General features: G+C 40.8%; 2 protein-coding genes across 2 annotated transcripts; both read right to left on the reverse strand.

The window, feature by feature from the left end:
* Nucleotides 1-857: 857 nt before the first annotated feature.
* Nucleotides 858-1,312, reverse strand: LOC104663594 (histone H2B type 1-B). Its single transcript, XM_010364871.2, has one exon. It carries the CDS (start codon nt 1,280-1,282, stop codon nt 902-904), a length of 381 nt encoding a protein of 126 aa, XP_010363173.1. The 5' UTR covers nt 1,283-1,312; the 3' UTR covers nt 858-901.
* A 10,028-nt stretch (nt 1,313-11,340) lies between these two features.
* H1-2 (H1.2 linker histone, cluster member) lies at nt 11,341-12,110 on the reverse strand. The gene has a single exon (XM_010364882.2). It carries the CDS (start codon nt 12,069-12,071, stop codon nt 11,430-11,432), a length of 642 nt encoding a protein of 213 aa, XP_010363184.1. The 5' UTR covers nt 12,072-12,110; the 3' UTR covers nt 11,341-11,429.
* Nucleotides 12,111-20,547: the final 8,437 nt, after the last annotated feature.

The following is a 20,547-nucleotide window of genomic DNA, read 5'->3' on the forward strand; positions in this document are numbered from 1 at the left end:
GTCCCGGATTTCTTGAAAAATGCTTCCCTCTCCAAGTGGGGCCCTCCTAGTATCTTTGCAGTAGGGCCAGATGGGGAAGGGCACAAAATTCAAACCCTTTTGTATCTCGCAGAGCTGGAAATCCGAAAGTTAAGTGGCCTAGGAAATGGGAATCTGAATTTCTGGGATGCATGAAATATGTAAACTATATAGCTGTTGTCTTTGATAAGCAATTATAACGCAAAACTACTGCGATTTCATTTTGTGGAACGGGAAATACTCCCTATAAAGGCGCCCGGGAAATCAGACTTCGCTTGTTTCCTCAATACTGGACGTAAGAATTTACAGCATAGGCAAACTACATGCCCTTTTGTCGCTTAGACTTTTCTGCTCCCCTCCCCCTCATCTCAAGCGGTTATCGGCTAATGACTCCCACAGAAACACTGTACCCTGAACTGCATTACTTGTTTCATTATCCAGAAAGGAAGGTTTCCTGTGCTAGACCAGGGTGGGAGTAGTGACCACATCCAAGGAATTAGAACTAGTACCCGAAGGCTTACCCAGGGGGAACAAAGAAGTTTGCTAAAGGCAGATGAGAAAGAGCGCCATCATCCCCGCCTAACGTTTGTATTTTTAGTGGAGACTATGTTGGCCGGGCTAGTCTCTAACTCCTGACCTCAAGTGATCCGCCCGCCTAGGCCTCCCAAAATGCTGGGATTAAAGGCGAGAGCCACGGCGCGCTGCCCCGTCCAAGTTAACCTTGGCTCTAAAACTTGCCTTCGGTAACATTCCAGTTGATCCTCTAGAACTGAAACAGAACAGTGGCAGCACCACCTTAAGAAATTGTGGTTACAGCTCTCTTTGCGACAAAGTAGGTGGCTCTGAAAAGAGCCTTTGGGTTTGGAGGTGCTTACATAAGCACTTATTTGGAGCTGGTGTACTTGGTAACAGCCTTGGTGCCCTCGGACACGGCATGCTTGGCCAGTTCCCCGGGCAGCAGCAGGCGCACAGCCGTCTGGATCTCCCTGGAGGTGATGGTCGAGCGCTTGTTGTAGTGCGCCAGGCGGGAAGCCTCGCCCGCGATGCGCTCGAAGATGTCGTTGACGAAGGAATTCATGATCCCCATGGCCTTCGAAGAGATGCCCGTGTCGGGGTGGACCTGCTTCAGAACCTTGTACACATAGATGGAATAGCTCTCCTTTCGGCTGCGCTTACGCTTCTTACCATCCTTCTTCTGCGCCTTAGTGATGGCCTTCTTAGAGCCCTTTTTAGGGGCAGGAGCAGACTTAGAGGGTTCAGGCATTGCTATTCCTAAAACAAAATAAAAAAGCTACTAACACTCTTCACCGGAGTAGTAGAGAGAACAGTTCAGAGCCCATGTATTTATAGTCCTGAGATTCAAATGACGGTTTAAGATTTCTCACTGCTGATTGGATAAAAGAAACACAGTTTCACTGAGGGGTGGGGTTTATGCAAATATGGAATTTATAGACTCTTTTTCTATTGGATAAAGCACGAAACAAATTGACCAATAGGATAACTCTCTATTGCAGCCTTGCAGTTTGTGTAAAAGTATTTGTTCAGGCGCCATTCCATCTTGCTTGTCTTTCCGTTTTCAGAGGTCGCTGTGTTTGGACGTGGAAAACGGAAGTAAAGCAAAAAGTTGTTCATCGGTTGCAGGCTTGCAGTTTCTAGTAGCGCAGGGTTCATCGTCTTTTTCGAAAGGGCAATTATTCTGAGCCTGTCGAAGCCGGCGCGCCGCTGTGCTTAGAATACCTGGCCGCCGATATCCTGGAGCTGACACGCAGCACCGTACGTGACAAGACCCACAGCATCTCTCGCCACCTGCAGGTGGCCTTTCGCAACGACGAGCAGCTCAACAAGCTGCTGGGCAAAGTCACTATTACTCAGGGAGGCGTCCTGGCCAATATTCAGGCCATCCTGTTGCCAAAATAACCGAGAGCCACGATAAGGCCAAGAGCAAGTAAAGTCCACTCAAACCAGAAAACGTACCTTAAACTTGCAACGGCATTTTTCAGAACCGTCCATTGTTTCACAAGAAAGGATGGTAACTTGCTTGTGTTTCGAGTACCTTTTGGTTTTGGTTTGGATTTGTTTATTTTGAGACAGCGTTTCGCTGTCACCCAGGCTGGAATGCTGCGGCGCGATATCGGCCCACTGCAACCTCCACCCCGCGGTTCTCATGCTTCAGCCTACTTTGTACCTGGGTTTACAGGCGTCTGCTACCACACCCAGCCAATTTTTGTATTTTTATACGAGACGGGGTTTTCGCCATTTTAGCTAGGGTTGTCTTGAACTCCTGGCCTCAAGTGATCGTCCCATCTTGCCCTCCCAAAATGCTGGGATTACAGGCGTGGGCCATCGCCCCCCTAGCCTAATGGTTTAAAAGTTAAGTTTCGAGGAAAAACCTTCCTTAAGAAACTACATTTTAGAGTATACAAAGTGAAACTAAAGCCAACCAAAATAAGACAGTTTGAGAACAGGCAGGGTGGGAATGTGACTTAGACTTAGAAAACAAAGGGTAAGGAAACTGGCTGTTGACCAGTAACAAAATAGCATGGAATTCTCATTCTCTGAATGTAAGTATTTTCCGACATGAGGCAGTCAACGTTTCTGGTGGTTTAGTGAGTGTTCACCAGCATTGATAACTTTCAAGACTGTCAGGAATGCAGAATTTCAAGTCCCACTCAAACTTACTGAATCGGAATTTACATTTAAAAAAATCCTTAGATGCTTTGTTATGTACCCTGTTCTTTAGGACTGGATGAACTAGAATTTTAGACAGTTTATCCCTGCAGCTAACTGAAACAAAAAGGACAGGATGGGCGGTGGGGCGATTCATCCAATAAGATTGCCTAGTAATGAACCAATCAGTCTGGTCACTCTTCAGCCAATGGTTTTATCGCGCGGGACTTTTGAAAAATTACAGAACCAATCAGAATGTTTTTAACTATATTTAAAGACCGCTTGATCTCAGTTCAGTACACTTTTGTGTGTGTTGTCATCGCAGATGGCTCGTACAAAGCAAACAGCTCGCAAGTCCACCGGCGGCAAAGCGCCGCGAAAGCAGCTTGCTACTAAAGCGGCACGTAAGAGCGCTCCGGCCACAGGTGGAGTGAAGAAGCCTCACCGCTACCGGCCCGGTACCGTGGCTTTGCGCGAAATTCGCCGCTACCAGAAGTCCACCGAACTGCTGATCCGGAAGCTGCCGTTCCAGCGCCTGGTGCGAGAAATCGCGCAGGACTTCAAAACCGACCTGCGCTTCCAGAGCTCTGCGGTGATGGCGCTGCAGGAGGCTTGCGAGGCCTACCTAGTGGGGCTCTTCGAAGACACTAATCTATGCGCTATTCACGCCAAACGCGTCACCATCATGCCCAAAGACATCCAACTGGCACGTCGCATCCGTGGGGAAAGGGCATAAGTCTGCTTATTTCTTCCTAATTGAAAAGGCTCTTTTCAGAGCCACTTACAATTTCACTTAAAAACAGTTGTAACCAATTCGGTAGTTCCCAGGAGATTTAAAGGATTTTTTTTTTTTTTTTTCTTTTTCTTTTTTTTTTTTTTTTAAAGATAAGTACATCAGGTCTTTTATTTTGGGGCGGTTTTACTGCGAGAAAACCAGTTGAGGGACTTTTTTGCCCTTGTTTAAAAAATCCTAGGGATCTTGTCTTTTTAACATGTATATGTTTATACTTAACATTTCGAAATAGGCTTCTGGCGAAATTTACTCCTTTTAATCCACCTGCCAATTTTAGGTCCGATGGCATTTTTATTAAGGCTATCGTAAGGACAATGTGCGTATAGTTATCCAAAGTTCACAAAAACATTAATACTCCAAAAGTCAGTATTGGTATTGGGCTATTGGAAGTGGAGTCAGAGCTCCGGTGGAAAAAACTGGCCTCAGAACACAGCCAGAAGTCCACTAAATTTATGCAACAAATGCATATGACTTGCGTATGATCATCTAAAGATTATGCAGTCATCCTTAAAATCCAGGAAATGTGAGAATGAAGGGTAGCAACTGCAAAGCTCTTTTACCCATGTCCTCTTTTAATAAATATTTAATGCAAAATTAAAAATGCAGAAGTACTGCAAACTGTAAATATTAATTTATAGTGGGAAAATAAAATCAAATTCCAATTTTATAAAAGCTGACAATAGCCATCACAAAATTCAGAAAATAGCAAATTTTATTAATTTCTGAATATGATACAACAATGTATATTTTCCTATAGTTTTGACTGAATACTCTCCATCTTCAGATTGAAATTATTTTGTAATATTGTCTAAAGGTAATGGAAATAGAATCCAATCTTTCCTCCAGGGTGGCTATTGATAATATGTTTTCTTGATAACTTAGAATAGTTTCAGTTTCAAAACACATTGTTGGTAATGTCAAGTATTTAGGATTGTTTTCAAATTTGGAAAATCCTCTGTCAAGCTCCTTTCACATGTAAGTTGTAAACTCTGTAAGAATTCTTTCCAGACTAGCTTCTGGCTCTATACATTTCTACTCTACACTAGACACTCACTCTCAGTGCTGGGAAGGTGTTTTGAATACTTAGATGTTATAACATTTTATCTAGACCTGTATCTTGCCAGGAATTTAGGTGAGTTATTCCAGTGAGCCATTCTTACATCAGATTGGCTGGCAACGAATGAACTACACATGAACACATATGCAAATCATGTAACTTATTATCCCCATACTACATACATCTTCAACTAAACTTTCTCTTACTCAAATTCCAAATATTTTCATCAGGATTCCAACATAATCAGACAATGGTGAATTTTAATAAAAAGGAGGATTGAGTGGAAATAACAGTCTTAACCTTCTGTGATTAAAATACCTTAATACTGCAAATTTTAAAAAGAGAGAGACAAACTAACACATTTGTAGGGCCCTCTCAGTACCTTGGAAGTACAGGCCCTTACACTTGTGTTTCATTAGCTTCAGGATAAATCTGCCTCAGATCACTGGCCAAATTATACGTGGCTTTCTTTAGCATCCTACCACTCTATTCAAATACATCTCTGCAGGAGCACCCTATGAGTTGAGAATTACTGTTCTGGGATGACCACTGTTTGCATGATGCTTTGGATGGTGGTGCTGTTCTCAGAAGAAATACCAGAAGGAGAAAGCTTAGTCAGGAGAATATAAAGTCAACCTTAAGGAATTTGAACACTTCAGTGGTTAAGTGAATTCCCTGGGACAACTTTGCAAGCTGTTATATCTTTATTTGTATTGAATATTACCTTCTTTTAGAGAAGACAATGTGTAGAAGGAAATAGCAATAAATAAAGGATTCATTAATACTATAAACTACAAACTGTCATTGATAGTTTTCCATGGATCAAGTACTACATGAAGTGGTTGGTCTGAATTATTGTGTAAAATTCTTACTTCAGCATTGTAATGCAAATTATCTCACTGCCTCCATTTTACAGAAGTGGAGGTTCAGCCTCAGGAATTTCAGTAAATTGGCCAAATTCTTACTACTAGCAGATAATCATTGCCAGGCAGTGTCACACTTTAATATCTTCTAATCAATAAGATAACCCTGAAATTGATTATCATATATAATTTCCTTCTCATATATAGTTTCATATTATCATATATAGTTTCCTTTGTTTCAGAAATTGGACTGCCTCAGGGTGGATGAGGTGACATGGTGGTGGCCTGGCCTAAGTATTGTTGGAATCCTCTAGTCAGAGGCCTGATGTGAGGTGAAGTGGACAGTGAAACTGCCTTTGCAAAAATCATAACTGAAAATTATTATAGTGAAAGAGATCTGACCTAACCGACTCCATCTTGCTTCTAACCTAAGCTGTCCTTTTCATTCCTGAGCTTGGGATTAACTAACTTTGGGAGGAACTTAGTTTATAGTTCTGTTTTGAAACAAGAACAATAACAGCCCTTTCAGAAACAAACCCCTTTCCTGCCTGGGGACCAGACAGCTTTTGCAGGACTAACAAATTAGCCACAAGATTAAAATTATGGTTTAGGAGTCATGCAGCTGGAAGCTACAAGATTCTAAACCTCCTCAAATTGCTCCTGGGGATAAAAATCACTATTTTAAAACCGAAGATCAATGCTTGAGCTGTTTTGCAGAACCTGAACACAATGGATCAGCTGGCACCACCCAGATAGATAAACTGGATTATCTGGTCTTGTGACCCCCACCCCACCACCCCAAGGAACTGATTTACAACAAGAGGACAGCTTAGACTTCCTATAATTTCATCTCTGACCCAACCAATCAGCACTCCGGACTCACTGGTCCCCTACAATCAAATTATCCTTAAAAACTTTGGTCAGCAAATTCTCAAGGAGACTGATTTGAGCAATAATAAAATTCTAGTCTCCTGTACAGCTGGCTCCTTATTGCAATTCCCCTGTCTTGCTAAATCAGCTCTGTCTAGGCAGCGGACAAGGAGAGCCCATTAGGTGGTTACAATAGGACAAGCCAATAAAATATAAAGCATTAGAGACACTCCCAGGGTTTCAGGAACAGGTCAGAAAAATTGTTGTTTTTTTTTAAAAACATCTGGATTCTGATGCAGAGCAAGTATTTGCTTGTGTCTTCCCAGAGTATAAAAGCTGTCCTGTCCAAGATGGTAGCCACTAATCATACGTGACTATTAAGCATTGAAATGTGGCTACTCCAAACTGAGATGTGCTTTAAGTGTAAAATACACACCAGATTTCAAAGACCTAGTAAAATAACAAAGTAAAAACTCAATGTTTTAATATTAGATACCTTGATGAAACAATTTTTGATTACACTGAATTAAAATCATTAAAATAGATTTCACTTTTTTTTTTTAACTTTTTAAAATGTGGCTACTAAAAAATTTAAAATTACGTATGTGGCCCCTATGTTTCTGAGGAACAGTGCCAGGATATAGAGGATAGTTATATTCACTCACAGATCAAAAACTAGCAAAAAGTATGAAATACTTAATAATTTAATTTTTTACCTTAACTTTTGGCATATTCCACAGATCTGTAGTATACTTGATTGAGTGTGATAGTTTTTTTTTTTTTTTTTTTTTTTTTTTTTTTTTTTTTTTTTTTTTTTTTGAGACGGAGTCTCGCTCTGTCGCCCGGGCTGGAGTGCAGTGGCCGGATCTCAGCTCACCGCAAGCTCCGCCTCCCGGGTTTACCGCCATTCTCCTGCCTCAGCCTCCGAGTAGCTGGGACTACAGGCGCCCGCCACCTCCCCGGCTAGTTTTTTGTATTTTTTAGTAGAGACGGGATTTCACAGTGTTAGCCAGGATGGTCTCCATCTCCTGACCTCGTGATCCGCCCGTCTCGGCCTCCCAAAGTGCTGGGATTACAGGCTTGAGCCACCGCGCCCGGCCAGAGAGCAACTCTTATCATTAGATGTGGAAGGTTGGCACTGAGATGAATCTGCAGAAACAAACCTTACTATAATTATTTCTATCTTTCATTTTATCTTCCATGGTTTTTTATTGCCCATGTATTTCCTAGTCACATTCCCAAATTTGTTATCCCATGAAGTGCAAACTCCCTTTCCTTTGTTGGAATGGTGTATAAGTCTGTGAGTCTAACTGCTTTTTTAAGGTTTCAATTTTATTTTTCTTTGTGAACTCTGTGCAAGTAATATACTAATAAAATTGTATGCTTTTTTTTCGCATGTTAATCTGTCTTTTGTCAGTTAAATTTGCAAGACCCTACTTAGTGAACCTAACAGTACAGAAAAAAATGTTTCCTTATTGACAGTTTCAAAACTTAAATAAAACTGAGGCAAGAATCTTTTTCATCTTAAAATGGCCAATTTTAATTTCCAAATTAATGGTTCATTAGATCTAAGCCAGTCAGCTAGGTGAACAATTGTGATGGAATAAAACAAAACTAAAGGACATGAACAAAATTGAGAAAACATATGGAAGACTGAATCTAAAGGCCAGGTAGAATTGAAAATTTTTCTAATTTTTAACTCTATAAATTAAAGGAATGTGTTTCATTTCACTGCTTTCATCTGTGGAAACATGTTTGCAGAAGACATTTGAGGTTGTGATTAATTGAAAATATATAACTCAAATAGATTAAGACCCCAAAGGGCATTGAAGGAAAATTAGAAAATCTGCTATTTTTGCTTGGGTTGATTCCTCTCCTGACTAACTCTTGGGAGATGATATGAACATCAACTAAATGGGTAGCCATGAAACTGTCTAAGGGAGAAAGGAACACAGAAGTTCAATGTACCATAACTTTATTTTTATTTATTTAGTTTTTTGAGACAGACTCTTGCTCTGTCGCCCAGGCGGAGTGCAGTGGCATCATCTTAGCTCATCGCAACCTCTGCCTCCCGGGTTCAAGCGATTCTCCTGTCTCAGTCTCCCGAGTAGCTAGGATTACAGGTGTGCAACACCACACCCAACTAATTTATTCTGTGTTTTCATGGAGACGGAGTTTCGCCATTTTGACCAGGCTGGTCTCGAACTCCTAACCTCAGGTGATCTGCCCAACTCAGCCTCCCAAAGTGCTGGGATTACAGGTGTGAGCCACCGTTTCTGGCTTCTTTTTTTTTTTATGACGGAGTCTCGCTATGTCGCCCAGGCTGGAGTGCAGTGGCGCAATCTCGGCTCGCTGCAACCTCCGCTTCCCGGGTTCAAGCAATTCTCTGCCTCAGCCACCCGAGTAGCTGATATTACAGGCGCCTGCCACCACGACTGGCTAATTTTTGTATTTTTAGTAGAGACAGGATTTCACCATATTGGTAAAGCTAGTCTTGAACTGCTGACCTCGTGATCCACCCGCCTCGGCCTACCAAAGTGCTGGGATTACAGGTGTGAGCCACCGCGTCCGGCTTTTTTTTTTTTTAATTGTGTGATGTTGAGATGGAGAAACAGGAGGAGGTGGGAGGGATCTTAATATATATATGGAAAAATAAAAACATGGAATAACCAGGACAATTCTGAAAAAGAAGAATAATGAGAAAAAATTAGCTGTATCAGCTATTAAAGTCAAGTTATAACATCTCGGTTTATTAAACATGCATTTACATTAGTCTCCCCTTATATTTGGGAGACTAATGTAAATGCATGTTTAATAAATCGCACAACCAGCATGTGCCTAAAACCACAGATACTACTGAACCCTATATACGCTGTTTTTTTTTCTATATATACATAGCAATGATCAATTTAATTTATAAATCAGGCACAGTAAGAGATTAGCAATAACTGATAACAAAACAGAACAATTATAACCACATACTGTAATAAAAATTATGAGTCTGGGAACGGTGGCTCACGCCTGTAATCCCAGCACTTTGGCAGGACGAGGTGGGCGGATAACCTGAGGTCAGGAATTCGAGACCAGTCTGGCCAACTTGGTGAAAACCGTCTCTACTAAAAATAAAAAATTAGCCGGGAATGGTGACAGGCCCCTGTAATCTCAGCTACTCGGGAGGCGTAGCAGGAGAATCGCTTTAACCCGGGAGGCAGAGGTTGCAGCGAGCCAAGATCCTGCAATAGCACTCCAGCCTGGGTGACAGAGGGAAACTCCGTCTTATAAATAAATAAATATATTTTTAAATATAAATTATGTGACTGTGATCTCTCTCAAAATAGCTTACCGTTTTACTTGTGATGATGTGAGATGATAGAATGCCTGTGATGAGATAAACTGAGGTGAATGGAGTAGGCATTGTGAAGTAGCATTAGGCTTGATAAGGTACTACAGATTTAGGTATTAGTTGAACACCTGTCATTTGTCACATAATCATCTCAGTATTAAGGGTAGCACATAGCACAGTGTTTAAAACAGTACAATTCTACCTTAAGAACTGTGGGAATGACTAAAGGAATAAAACCGAAACCTGAGAAACCTGAGACAGTCCAACTGTCCATGAAATTTTAGCCTATTAGCCTATGACAAAAACAGCCAAAATTGATAGGAGTGTGGAGGGTGGCACGCGAGGAAGAAAGGGGAAGCAGAAATGAAAGTTCATAAATGGTCTTGAGAGAAAATATGTACATATATTAAACCTTACACCAAAATAGAGAGTTCACCATGTAAACAGTGTTGTAATGTAAAATTAACAACACAAAATTACTTAACCCATGGGAGAATGCTTTTTCCTTCTTCCCTGCCTCTGCCTCCCTGTCTCTCTGCTTGCCTCCCTCCCCTTTCTCCCTTTTTTGGGATGAATCCGTGGTCACTATCACTAATAGAGAAATTAACTCACTACATTCATCATTGTGGAGATGGTAGAATAACTGAGCAGCTTATCTCCAGAAGCCCCGGTCCACATAATTTAGGTCTCACCGAAATGTGCCCATCAGATTTTAAAAGAAGCGAATATAAGACGCTAGGTTTTCTGTATTCAGAAGCACCCTGGATATCAAATAGAGGGAACCATTAACGAAGGCCTTTATTAGAAATTTCTCTCATTTATCCATACACTTTAAATAGTTAATAGCACAAATCGTTCCCCGCGTAGAAACATTTGGACTGCCAAACAAAATACGTTTAAAAGAACTTCGATATTTAAATGTTGATGTCTGCTTAAACTGAGGATAAGTAACCGTCATGCGAGGACAAAATGGCTGGCTAAAAGTTGTGCTTTCGATACGCTCAAAATCGATACGCTCAAATCTGTCAGTTTAGCGGAACGCTACATGCATGATACGAGACACAAAAAGCTAGCTAGGTTCACGATTGCCTTGGGTGGAGGAAGGGCTATTGCCGCTGTAGTGGCTGTTTTTTCAAATGCATTCCTGTTGCCACAGGAATGAGAAATTAACAGCAGAGGAATGTAGGACAAAGGTACCTGCACGCACTCTCCTCCCAGGGCTGGATGTTGCCACTACCTCCAGGAGACATCAACTTGACTACCGACTACATAGAAAGCGTCCGAAATCCCGGACGTTAGTATCAAGAGGAGGCAAAACTTTTAAGTCACAGTAAAGCAACACACACGGAATAAGCAACGTCTGCCACCATCCAATTAAATATAGAATTAAAGTCATGGACTAGAACGACGGACCAACCCAGGAGCAGGGCGGGACTTTTGAATTATTTTTTAGTCCAATCCGGATATCCCTTTAGACGAAGAAACTGACTCTTGTTTTGCGATCTTTTCTGCTTTTCACAGGCCTGGGGCGTGGCTGACTGCCATCCCAAAAACATCCGCCAGCGGGAAACGCCTCGAAGCAGCAGTCAGGGACATGGAAGTCGCAGTAAATGTTTAAATGCCATAACCTCACCACGGCCACTCTCCAACCCCCGTTACTTGTCTTATCATAAGGTTCCCATGCGACTAACCTTAAGTAGCAGGGTTGAGCAAGAAACGAAACAAGGGCAACTGGGAAAAACAAGTATCCAGCTCTTTTATTGAGATCAGTGGTGGCTCTGAAAAGAGCCTTTTGGGTTTTTAGAAGCAGGCGTCCACCTATTTCTTCTTGGGTGCCGCCTTCTTAGGCTTGACAACCTTGGGCTTGGCGGCCTTGGGTTTTACAGACTTAGCAGCACTTTTGGCAGCTTTCTTAGGCTTCCCAACCTTGGCCTTCTTTGGGCTCTTGGCCACTTTCTTGGTCACCGTGGCCGCGGCCGGCTTCTTCGCCTTCTTCGGTGTTTTCTTAGCGCTCTTCTTTGGGGTAGCGCCACCAGTCGCCTTCCTAGGCTTCTTGGCTGCCCCAACCGGCTTCTTAGGCTTGGTTGCGCTCACCTTCTTAACCTTGGGCTTGGCTTCGCCAGAGGCTGCCTTCTTGTTGAGTTTGAAGGAACCAGAAGCACCGGTGCCCTTCGTCTGCACCAGAGTGCCCTTGCTCACCAGGCTCTTGAGACCAAGTTTGATTCGGCTGTTGTTTTTCTCCACATCATAGCCGGCGGCAGCCAACGCTTTTTTCAAAGCAGCCAGAGAAACCCCACTGCGCTCTTTAGAGGCTGCCACCGCCTTGGTGATGAGCTCTGACACCGGGGGACCGGATGCCTTACGAGGCGGCCCCCCAGATTTCTTAGCCGTCTTCTTCTTTACGGGGATTTTCTCCGCCGGAGGCGCAGCAGCGGGAGCGACAGGAGCAGTCTCGGACATGTTGAGGATCAACAACTCGGGTACAAGTGGCAAAGCGCCGATGAAACAGCGCTTGGGCAGGGCCGCTGTATATATAGAGCGCAGGAGCGATCTGATTGGTGCTCTGGTAGCCCGCCTGGCTGGCAGGCTCTGAGCCGCTGCGCTGCTCCCAAGTTGTGTTTGTTCCACCTCACAAAAGGGGAAAAATATTAAAATTCCCCGCACCAAATCACCCGGATTTGGTCAGGAAAGGATCTCAGAAGCCTCGGGCTTCATGCTCTTCATTTATTTTTTCCACAACCACAAAAACAACGCGTCCAGGCGTCCCCAATTCCCCCAACTCCGAAGGAAGTCTGGGGCAGTCAGAGACCACTTTCTGTTTTTCTTATAAATTACCTGTTCGCTCCTTTGCCCCTGAAAGTTCTTTTTCCCAGGGGTGGTTGGGCACATGCTTCCCTTATTTTTGAAAAAAAAAACGAAATGGTTTCCACCTAAATTTTCATGATAATTCTGTTTCTTCACAAGGGAAGTAACACAGGTCCTCTGTGAATTCTTCCTGCAGACGCACAGGAACTGTGGACTGGGACAAGGATTCCAGGGCCAGTCCAAAGTAATTAGGGCGGGATGGGAGGGGGTTCATGAGCCTTGGTAGGGTCTGGTGTGGTGGGGGGCTAGAGACTTAAATCTTTGATTTGAAGACATTGAAACCATCAAATCCTTCTTTTCATAGATGGGGGCGGGGCATCCTTTTCACTTCTCTACAGGCGAGAAATTGGGCTCTTTTTAAAAAGCTCTGAGGTCCCCCTCTGAGTTGTGTAAGGCAGGAGGTCTGGCCCTCAAGATAGAGATAATAAAGGAACAAGGGAGATCCCTTAAGCCTGCAAAGAAAGCCAATAGATTTGGCAGTTAGAGGCACTGAGATAATATGTTTTCAAAGAAAACAAGCATGTATCTATTTATTTATTTTTGTACATTGCAATATTAGAGATGAATTTCAGCCCATGAAAATTAGAGGTTACTTTCAGTAACCATACCTTACACAAGTTACCGTACAGGACAATCTCCAATTTGAAACTCAAATATATCTTTGAATTGCAAATAAAGCAACTGACTTTAATAAAACACACTCTTGACTTTTAAGATGAACAATATATTTTAAATTTATTTTTTAAATAGCAAAAATTTACACAGAAAGATAGGAAAAGTACCAGAACATGTAATTTATTATAAGATCTGTTGTTGATGAGCTGAAAATCACCTCTTCTTTTCTTTTCCCCTCTGAAACTATTCTGTTCTAAAGTTTACTACTTTAAGGTTCACTACTTCTTATTTTATTCTCCGAACCCAAGTAATTGCTATTCTTTTCCTAGAGATTAAAGGCAAAGTAAATTGTCTGCCCATACATTTGATATAATTATAGATTTATATTTAGGAACAAAAGTAATATTACAACTCACCAACAATTTCTACTCATATATGTTTTCATGAAAGTATGTGTTAGAGAACAGCCTTAGATTGTGGGAAAGTCAAAAGATATCTTACAAATTGAGTTCAATGAAGAATGAAAAGTGAAACATCTTTTAGACTAAGGGTGATCCCCTTGTTTTAGTAAATAACATTTGTCCAACATTTGGAAACATTGTCTACTTGTGTGCTTATGTCTTCTGGGAATTGACAGTCTAATGAGATTAGTGATGGATGAATTAGCAGTGGTGGAAAAACACTTTAGACCGGCCGTTCCTCAGAGTGACAGGGTATAAGAATTATACAAAATTATGTAAAGTATATAAACAATTGAAGCAGTTGCATCATACTAATATATTGTAGTAAAAGAAATAATATAAGGCTGGACCCGGTGGCCCAGGCCATGTAATCCCAGCACTTTAGGAGACTCACGGGGGTGGATCACCTGAGGCCAGGAGTTTGAGATCAGCCTAGCCAACATGGTGAAACCCCATCTCTACTAAAAGTACAAAAATTAGCTGAGGGTGGAGGCACTCCGGAGGCTGAGGCAAGAGAATCACTTGAACGCAGGAGGCGGAGGTTGCAATGAGCCGAGATGACGCCACTATACTCCAGCCTGGGCGACAGAGTGAGACTTAGTTGCCAAAAAAAAAAAAAAAGAAAAAGAAAAGAAAGAAACAATATAATAACATGTCACTTAGGCCGGGCTTGATGGCTCATGCTTATAATCCCAGCACTTGGGAGCACTTGGGGAGGCTGAGGCGGGCAGATTGCCTGAGGTCAGAAGTTCGAGACCAGCCTGGCCAGCATGGTGAAACCTCGTCTCTACTTAAAAAAATACAAAAATTAGCTGGGCATGGTGGCAGGCAACTGTATTACCAGCTACTCGGGAAACTGAGGCAGGAGAATCCCTTGAACCTGGGAGATGGAGGTTGTAGTTAGCTGAGATTGTGTCATTGCACTCCAGTCTGGGCAACAGAGCAAGACTCTGTCTCAACAGAAAAAAGAAAAAAAAAGAACATGTGATGTAGATCTTATTCTAGATGCAATGAACCCCCTTCTCATTTAAAACTCAGCTAAGTGTATCCACCATGAAAATAGCTATGAGGAGTCTTGATTACCAGGTAACTGGACCTCCTTTCACTATAAATTGGTATCCTGGTCTATAAATCGACATGTAAATTTAATCACTGTGATTCAGTTCTCTAATATGATTTTTCCGGTCAACTCAAGCTAATCACATCTCTTTACATGCAAGTCTGAAGACCTCAAGCCATTAGGACATCCAGCCACCCAGAATCTTGTCCCCAGCCTCCTGGCAACATGGTGGAGGCCAGAAGACAGAGAAATATGTAACCAAGCCCTTTCTAGATCCCTTGTAAAGTGTGTTGAAAAAGTTATGCAAAACTTAAAAGCCAGGCAAAAATATTTCTCCATATCCTTCCAAGCTATATTAGAGAATTATCTAAAAAGTCTACTTATGGTGTACCTGATGATGTAATGCAATACTAGACAGTAAAAGAGAATGTGAATCACATAAAAACTTTCCACATTTTTTTTTTTTTGAGACAGAGTCTCGCTCTGTCGCACAGGCTGGAGTGCAGTGGCTTGATCTCACCTCACTGCAACCTCCACCTTCCTGGGTTCACACCATTCTCCTGCCTCAGCCTCCCAGGTAGCTGGAACTACAGGCGCCCGCCACAATGCCCGGCTAAAGTTTTTGTATTTTTATTAGAGATGGGGTTTCACTGTGTTAGCCAGGATGGTCTCGATCTCCTGACCTCGCGTGATCGGCCTCCCAAAGTGCTGGGATTACAGGCGTGAGCCACCGTGCCCAGCCATACTTTCCAAATTTCTAGTGGTCAGATTGAAAGAATGAAAAGAAACAAGTAAAATTAATTTTAATATATTTTATTTAACTGTATATATCGAAACTATTATCACTTCAACATAATAAATAAGCTAAAAAAAAAAAAGACAGTTGACATTCTTTTTTAAATAATACATCTTCAGAACCTGGTGTGTATTTTACACTTTTAGAACATTTTAAATCAGACTAGCTACAGTCCAAATGGTCAATGATCACATGTAGCTAGTGGTACCTTATTGGACAACACTGTTCTATGTGAAAGTAACTCTGACTTGATGTTTATATTTTATTGGGCCCATATTATCTAAAAGTAAACATTCACTTTCAGAAGTTTAATAAATTAGTAAGGATTTTGTCATAGAGATGGAAATGAATTCTTAGTATAGAAAAAATGACCCCAAAAGTTATTTGTATTGCCTAATAAGACATTAAACAACTTTATATCTGATTTGCCATTCCTCTTCCCGTATTCATTCTTTCCCTGACCAAATACATATTTTGTTCTCCCGTATCTTCCTTTGACCTAATTGTGATTCTGCTTCCTCATCATCAATGAGTTAAATCATTCTTTGACACATACACAAGCTCACTATATATAGTACATGTATGTCAGTCATGTTTTTAACTTCCTGAATATTGTACTTTGACACTTGGTTGTTCAATTTGGCCTAAGAGCTCTGAATCAGAACCTTTAGAAGCCATTCTGAAAAACTGGAAGATACAAAGTTTTTGACTATCAACTCCATAGCAACCTGGTATCTGGTTGGTGTTCCATGGAAACTGTATTTCTCAAATTTTGAAATAAGATTGAACAAGCCTGTGAGCAACAATAAAAAAAAGTCTATTAGAATGACCTCCAGCCGGGCAGGGTGGCTCATGCCTGTAATCCCAGCACTTTAGGAGGCCAAGGCCGGCGGATCACGAGGTCAGGAGTTTAAGACCAGCCTGACCAACGTGGTGAAATTCTGTCTCTTCTAAAAATACAAAAATTAGCCCGGCATGGTGGCGTGCACCTGTAATCCCAGCTACTCGGAAGGCCAAGGCAGGAGAATCACTTGAACCTGGGAGGCGGAGGTTGCGGTGAGCTGAGATTGTGCCACTGCACTCCAGCCTGAGTGACAGAGCGAGACTCCATTTCAAAACAAAAAAGACTGACCTCCAAGGGAAAGTTCAGATTAAGGATGTGGTCATCCCACTCAAAACTGATGTCCTCAAGAAAGCCACAATTAAAAGGACACAGTTAAAATACTGTAATGCAATATATTGTGTATTCTTGTATTTACCACACATCATAAATATTATAGGTTGACTAGTTTTGTTTCATGCCATATTTTTCAGGCTGTGGAAACCCTGGTAGAAAAAGCTAAAAATGCAGAGCAAAATGTCAAATCCAAACAGCAGTAATGGGGCTAGAGAGAGACTCAAACAGCCAAGATACATTCAAAAGAGAGTGACAGGAGTTGTTGGGACAGGTGTAAGGAATGAGGGTGACAGTGGTTTTTCTTTCACTTTCTCCTTCTACTATACCAGTTAGAGTTCTTTGTTTTTGGTAGAGACAGGGGTCTCTACCAGGGGTCACTATGTGGCTCAGGCTGTTCTCAAACTCTTGCCACCAAGTGATCCTCCTGCCTCAGCCTCCCAAAGTTTTGAGATTATAGGTGTGAACCACCAAGCCCAGCCTTGAGTAGGGCTCCTTCAGCTTTTGGATGTAGCTAACCTGATATTAATATACCCTATATAGGCCAGAAGTTTGAATGATTTAAAGCTGCTTTTACCTGATTCACCAATTAATGAGGCTAATAATAACAGCCACCCCACTGGCAGTGCCTGCCTCAAAGAGTAAGTGTTAGTGCTGCTATCTGTTTGAGACAAACAATATAGGGACTCCAGGATATTTTCAGCCTAAATAAGAATGTAGGGGCTCTAGTCTGTTGCCTGGCTTCAGCCCCATAAACTTTTTTTTTTTTTTTTTAACATATAACTCAGATCCACAGTTTTGTTCATTTTTCAGTCTTTGAGGGCAAAAGGCCAATCATTAGGATATTAAACCTGAGGTTAAATATTTCCTCAACTCAAGGGCAGAGACCAAAGTTACTGTATCTGTATTCCCCAACACACTCTCAAAATGGGTTGCAGAAAACAACAGAACATATATTAAAGAACACAGTGGGAACATAATAAATGCATTGATTAGCTGGGTACAGTGGCATGTGCCTGTAGTTCCAGCTACTCTACTCATGAGGCTGAGGCAGGAGGATTGCTTTTGCCCAGCAGTTTGAAGTTGCAGAGAGCTATGATCGAACCACTTCACTCCAGCCAGGGCGACAGAGCAAGACTCTGTCCAGAAAAATAAATGCATAAATATAAAATTTTAAAAATATAAATAAATACATAGAAAGTATTACAAAAGGAACAATATATTGCAAAATATATTTACCTAACATTTTGATATTGCCATTATAATTGTATATGTGACATAGGAAACTGGGTCATTAACAGCTATCTTATTCTTTTAAGCTTCTTTCAAATGATGTCAAAGCATTTCAGAAAGTCAAACCTACCCTCAAAGGATAAGAATTTGTCAATTGTGAGAATATGCACATTTTTACACCTTCTCAATCTGTGTCTATATGAAGGCGGTTATAAAGCACAAGATGCAAATGTACATTAGGCAATAGTCTTCATCAGAATAAGTACAAACCTAACACAATGACTATTTTGGAGGAAACATGGAGATGCAAATTTCAATAGATTGGTTGACATTATTTTTTAATATCTAGTTTTTCACTGTGCCATGTTTTTACACACTCAGTGAGCACTAGTTAAGTACAGGACAACATGAGAAATAATAAAAACTAAGATCAGCCTAGCAGTGTGTCCTATAAAGAACTTACGCCTGGTGGGACAGCTACAGAGAAATGTAACCATCATACAGTGTGAGAAATCTGATAGGAAAGACACAGTCACTAAGAGAACAAAAGAATAAAAACATAAAAGTGTTAATGTGCTGGTTAAACATTTGCTTCAAATATTTACCAATCTAGCTGGGAAAATAAGATATAAGACAACAGCCTAAAATAGCAGTTCTTAAACATTCAGATATCAGGACTTCTTTACACTCCTAAAAATTATCAGGCCTCCAAAAAATCTTTTGCTAAATATAGACATTTATCACTTTGGAAAACAAAGCTGAGTATCAAATATTTAATTATTTATATTAATATTTATTTGATAACCTTTAAAATATTATAAAAATATTTATAATGCATATATGTGATTATATAGTTCATATGTAGCTTTATATTTATCTTATGTACCATAGATTTATGTTATATATTACATATGTATGAAGAGAAAATAGAAAGTAAACCTGAAAGTTCCCCATTCCCTAACCCATTCAAAACCCTGGAAGTCCCAGGCTAATCTGAAACTTGTAAAGCTGCTTGCATGTAGAGAACACAGCTGAGCTGGTAGTGTGGAAGAGTGGAAAGACAACAGTTTTGGCACAAGGAAGCTTTATGTTTAATTCCAGTTTCTCCACTCATGAGCCTGGTTACCCTGCCAAATTCCTTCTCTATAAAATGGGAATAATACTCCCAGAAATATAGTAAGGATTAAATTAGATAATGTGCATACAGTTCCTGGGATTGGGATGAGCACACAGTAGCCTCTCATTTGAGTCATATTTCCATTAGATCCTTGCAGTATGATAGCCTTCTGGTTTTGTTTTTGTTTTTGTTTTTGTTTTTGTTTTTTTTGGTGACCCTAAGAAAAATGATACTCTCCTTAACTTGGAGGGCTGGATGGGAAGAAACCAAATCCAACAAGCTGGTTCATTCTTTCTAATTATGTGCTCTTTCCTTAGCTGCCTCTGAAAGGATACAGGCCTTAGGTACTAGCCCCAAGAAGCCTAATGATAAGAGATAGAGCTGGACCACCAGAGAAGAGATGAGAGTGTGTGTGTGTGACACACTCTCATCTCTTATGACACTCACATAACTACCCAGTCCCCACCTTCTGCATCCCAGGTGTGTGCATACCTTTGATAGCAGGCAGGTGTTACTAGCCAATACATTAGAAGCATGGTATTCCAGCACTCTGCATTTTTTTTACTATGGAATTCATCTCAACCTGCTTACATTAAATAAAATTTTTGATTGATATCAAATTTTTATTATGTTTGCTTAACTAAGGATTTGTAATTATGCTTCAGTTGATGCATAGATTGTTTATGCTTTTCATGGTTACTTGCAGAACTTATATTTTCCTCATACTTTTACAAAGTAATCAAGGAAAAATACAGAGGCAGCTTAGTATATTAGTCAAAAGAATAGACTGGAATGTCTGAGTTCAAATTCAATTTTGCCATTTTACCAGCTGTGTGACTTTGGGTGAGTTAATAAACCTTTTCATGTCTCAGTTTTCTCACCTGTAAAGTGACAATAATAAGCCTACCTGTTTCATGGGTCATTATGAGGATTAAGGAGTTAATATTTAAATAGTTCTTACAACAACTTCTGGCATATTTTAAGTACAGAAATATATATATATGTTAAATAATAACTTTTCCAAAACATCTTACCTACAATCTTGTGTGTAAATTGGTGGCTCAATTCTGCAACTGTTTTGTTGTTGTTGTTGTTGTTAAGCTTATGTTTGTCGTGACTGTTATCAATAATATTAATACAGATAGTTAACTGAACCCTTCCTTTACACCAGGCATTATATGCATTATTTTCATTCTGACTTCCTACATCCTATGAGAACCACCATCATAATCATCCTCACGTTGCCAATAAGGAAATGGAGAATGAGAATTCAGACTTCTCCAAGAAGTGCTGCAGACTGATTATAAATCATGCATCCTAAACACACACATATTAAAGTATCAACTGAAATCAAATAGAATAAAACTTTGTCTTTCTATCTACAAAATGCATAAATTAAAATATGCCCCAACTATTTAACTAATATATTTAGTAAATAGAGGGATGGAAGCGTTTTCACCCTTTCAATACATTCTTCATCAGCCTCTCTCACCTTACCCCTCTGTCACAGGCGTTTGCAATGTCATGCTGTTTTTCTGATGTAGGCTAGGTGGCAGTCCAAACCAGGAACTCTTGAAAGAGGGTATATTCCTATTTTTCTGCAGCCTCAACCTCC

This window comes from Rhinopithecus roxellana, chromosome 4, assembly GCF_007565055.1.
Source record: "Rhinopithecus roxellana isolate Shanxi Qingling chromosome 4, ASM756505v1, whole genome shotgun sequence".
Classification (NCBI taxonomy): Eukaryota; Metazoa; Chordata; class Mammalia; order Primates; family Cercopithecidae; genus Rhinopithecus; species Rhinopithecus roxellana.